Consider the following 3157-nt stretch of genomic DNA (forward strand, 5'->3'; position numbering starts at 1 on the left):
GTTTTTATATATTACATATATATATATATATGGTTCTTAATGATCGATGAAGGCTGTTACCTGTATTACCTGTCATTTGCTGTGGTTTAGAAACATCCGGTTTGAAGCATCATTTGCTCATGGAGTCGTGGTGCGCGAGCTGCAGCACGATGACGCTGCTCGCGCGCAGCAGGAAGCCTCTCTTCTGCAACACAAAGGCTGCATTGAACAAATAAACGTCATCAAAACAAGAAAACACGTTTATTAAACCGAGCTGGGAGTCCATCCTTCCACCATCTCATCAAATATAAACCAAACAAGTTCCTTCACGGAGAAATAAAACATATTAATGCTTCATGAATTAATAATTATTCATTTACAGTTCTTCTTGGTTCACATTAGTTTTCTCATGAGCAGAAACTTTACTGAAATAATGTCAATTTAAGTAAAAATGTTGGTGAATTTTAGTCACCCCTCGTGACTAATAAATAATTTGAATAAATATTAAAGAATCACAAAGAACACATGAGTTTTATTCTCTCATTTTATTTTACTTTGCTGGAAAAGAGGAACATTTTTTTTTTTTTTACAACATTTTAAAGAGGTCTCGAGCTGCTTTTTGAGCTTTTGGAAGGTTTATAATTTTTTCAATTTTTGGCTGACTTTTCACAAATGTTCAATCCAAGGCCTGTTCTCAGGTAAATTTGATGTATTTATTTAAAGTCACCTTCAGGGAGTTGCTTCAAACTTTTGCACAGTAAAAGGTGATCAGTCTTTGGTTGGATGCTCCGGTCAGTCACAGTGAAGAAAAAGTTGTGAGGCAAAGCTCTGGATTTCCTGGTCCGAGGACGTCCCAACCCTCGGCTGTGGTCATGATCTCAGCCGAAGTGTGGCGGGCTCACAGATCCAGCTCGTCTGGGTGCAGGTGTCGTGATTCTGTTCATTCCTTTTGTTCTTGTATTTCCTGCGTTCAGTTTTTGTGCGTCCGTCCTGGCTCGGAGCTCGGCTTTCAGCCGTGCTGCCCCGCCAGCCTGTTTGATCAAATCTGTTTGCCTCTTTAAGATCTGAGTCCAGGCCAGTCTGCATTTGGGTTTCGATCTGTGATGAGATTTCTGAGCATGTTCCACGGGTCAGAACCAGAACTCTCTGACTCAGAACAGCTCGGGACCTCAAGAGGAGCTGGAAAGTGTCTCTGGGGTCTGGGTTGCCTCCATGACCCGACTATGAGCAAATGATGCAGCTGGAGTCGTTCTGACAATAAAGATTAAACAAAGATTGGAAATGATTGTTCAAAGTGTTAAAACCTTCAATAAATCCAGATTCCACTTGATGAGTCTGTATGAAGAAGTTCTGCTGCTCGTCTATAAATTCAGTTAGTAATATTAATGTAAAAATATTCTTAGAGAGACGGCGTAGTAACTGTAAAAAAGCTGTTAACAGCGTTAGTTAGCAGAAACTTTACCAGCTTGTCATGTCACAGATATTCTAAAATAAAAGTAACCGTCTTTAAACTCACAAGTCTGTTAGAATTGAATCATATGTACACATTTAATGATAAATAAAGGATTTATTGATGATTTCTCCACAGGTTCGTTTGAAAAATGGAGGGAAGAAGTTTGTGAGTAAACTGCTGAACTTGTAACGGTGAAGGGGTTCTGTTCGGGACCGCCGCTCCAACATCGTTCCTTTCTCTCCTCAGCAGCCACTCCAGAGATTATCTGGACCGCTTCATCCGAAGCCAGGACTCCTCCGCGGTGAACAAGTTCCAGCAAACGTACTGGAGAACCAAACAGACGCTCATCAAGGTCACCGGGAAGAAGGAGGACGAGCACGTGGTGGCGTCAGACGCCGAGCTGGACGCCAAGCTGGAGGTGAGCACGAGGAGCTGTCCAGGAAATGGTTTCAGAGGCAACACGTTTCAACCAAACACTGGACTGTTCTTTGTTTCTGGTGTCCTCCACGCCTTCGGCAGGTCTTCCACTCCATCCAAAGAACGAGCTTGGAGCTCCTGAAGGTCATCGAGCTGTACCAGAGACGGATCTGCTGTAAGCCCAGATTACTTCATGAAATACGAGTTTTAGATGAAAACGAGAAGAAAACTGAGGATTCAGTCGATGTTTTATCTGCATGAAGCCACGAATGTGACTAAAAGAAAGTTTTGTTTCCTGAACGTACCCCCACCCCGTCTCCGCTCTTCTCAGCTCTCTCGCAGGAGGAGAACGAGCTGGGTCGTTTCCTGCGCTCCCAGTGCTCGCAGGACAAAACCAGAGCTGGAAAGATCATGCAGGCGACGGGGAAAGCTCTGTGTTTCTCCTCGCAGCAGAGGTGGGCCTCGCGCAGCTTCTCACAACCTATAGTTAAAGATGATAGATGTGTGAAGACTTCATCCTGAGACGGCCCTTCGTCTGCAGGCTGGCCCTCAGGAAGCCTCTGTGCCGTTTGTACCAGGAGATCGAAACGTTTCGGTACCGGGCCATCTCCGATACGTGGCTGACGGTGAACCGGATGGAGCAGTCCAGGACCGAGTACCGCGGCGCCTTGCTCTGGATGAAGGACGTCTCCCAGGAGCTCGACCCCGACACTCACAAACAGATGGAGAAATTCCGCAAGGTTTGTCCTCCACAGCCAGAACCGGACCTCGTTCCATCTGAGCCCAGCTGGGTCAGAGGCTCCACGTCCGGTTTGACTTCAGTGGTAAACTGAAAACGATTAAATGTTGTTTTTTAATATGCCTATTTAAAATTATTACTTCAGGGAGGAAGTTACTGCCGAGAGCAGCTTAAATACAAATATTTGGCTTATTCTAGCTGTTCATTTCTCAAAAGGTTCAGCTGATTCCTGAATGTGGACAAATGTCTTTGTCTCCTTTAAAAATAGTTATTAGTCTTCTTAAGCTACTTTTAGTTTTCAACTAACCTTTGGTTACTTTTAGCTTTTATTTAGCCTTTTGTACTTTTAGCTTTTATTTAGCCTTTTGATACTTTCAGCTTTCAACTAACCTTTGGTTACTTTTAGCTTTTATTTAGCCTTTTGTTACTTTTAGCTTTTATTTAGCCTTTTGATACTTTTAGCTTTTATTTAGCCTTTTGATACTTTCAGCTTTCAACTAACCTTTGGTTACTTTTAGCTTTTATTTAGCCTTTTGATACTTTTAGCTTTTATTTAGCCTTTTGATACT

The 3157-nt window shown here is 43.0% G+C and overlaps 1 protein-coding gene across 1 annotated transcript in view; it reads left to right on the forward strand.

Moving 5' to 3' along the window:
* Positions 1-1673: 1673 nt before the first annotated feature.
* The window catches only part of ica1 (islet cell autoantigen 1), a gene marked incomplete at its 5' end in the record, with an annotated part of 5935 nt that continues 4451 nt past the window's right edge, over positions 1674-3157 (forward strand). Inside the window, 4 exons of the mRNA XM_037676516.1 lie at positions 1674-1850; positions 1952-2024; positions 2181-2304; positions 2391-2589. Of these exons, the coding sequence (XP_037532444.1) occupies positions 1674-1850; positions 1952-2024; positions 2181-2304; positions 2391-2589 (573 nt within the window). The remainder of the gene's footprint in view (positions 1851-1951; positions 2025-2180; positions 2305-2390; positions 2590-3157) is intronic.

This window comes from Nematolebias whitei, chromosome 5, assembly GCF_014905685.2.
Source record: "Nematolebias whitei isolate Nwh7 chromosome 5, NemWhi1, whole genome shotgun sequence".
Lineage (NCBI taxonomy): Eukaryota > Metazoa > Chordata > Actinopteri > Cyprinodontiformes > Rivulidae > Nematolebias > Nematolebias whitei.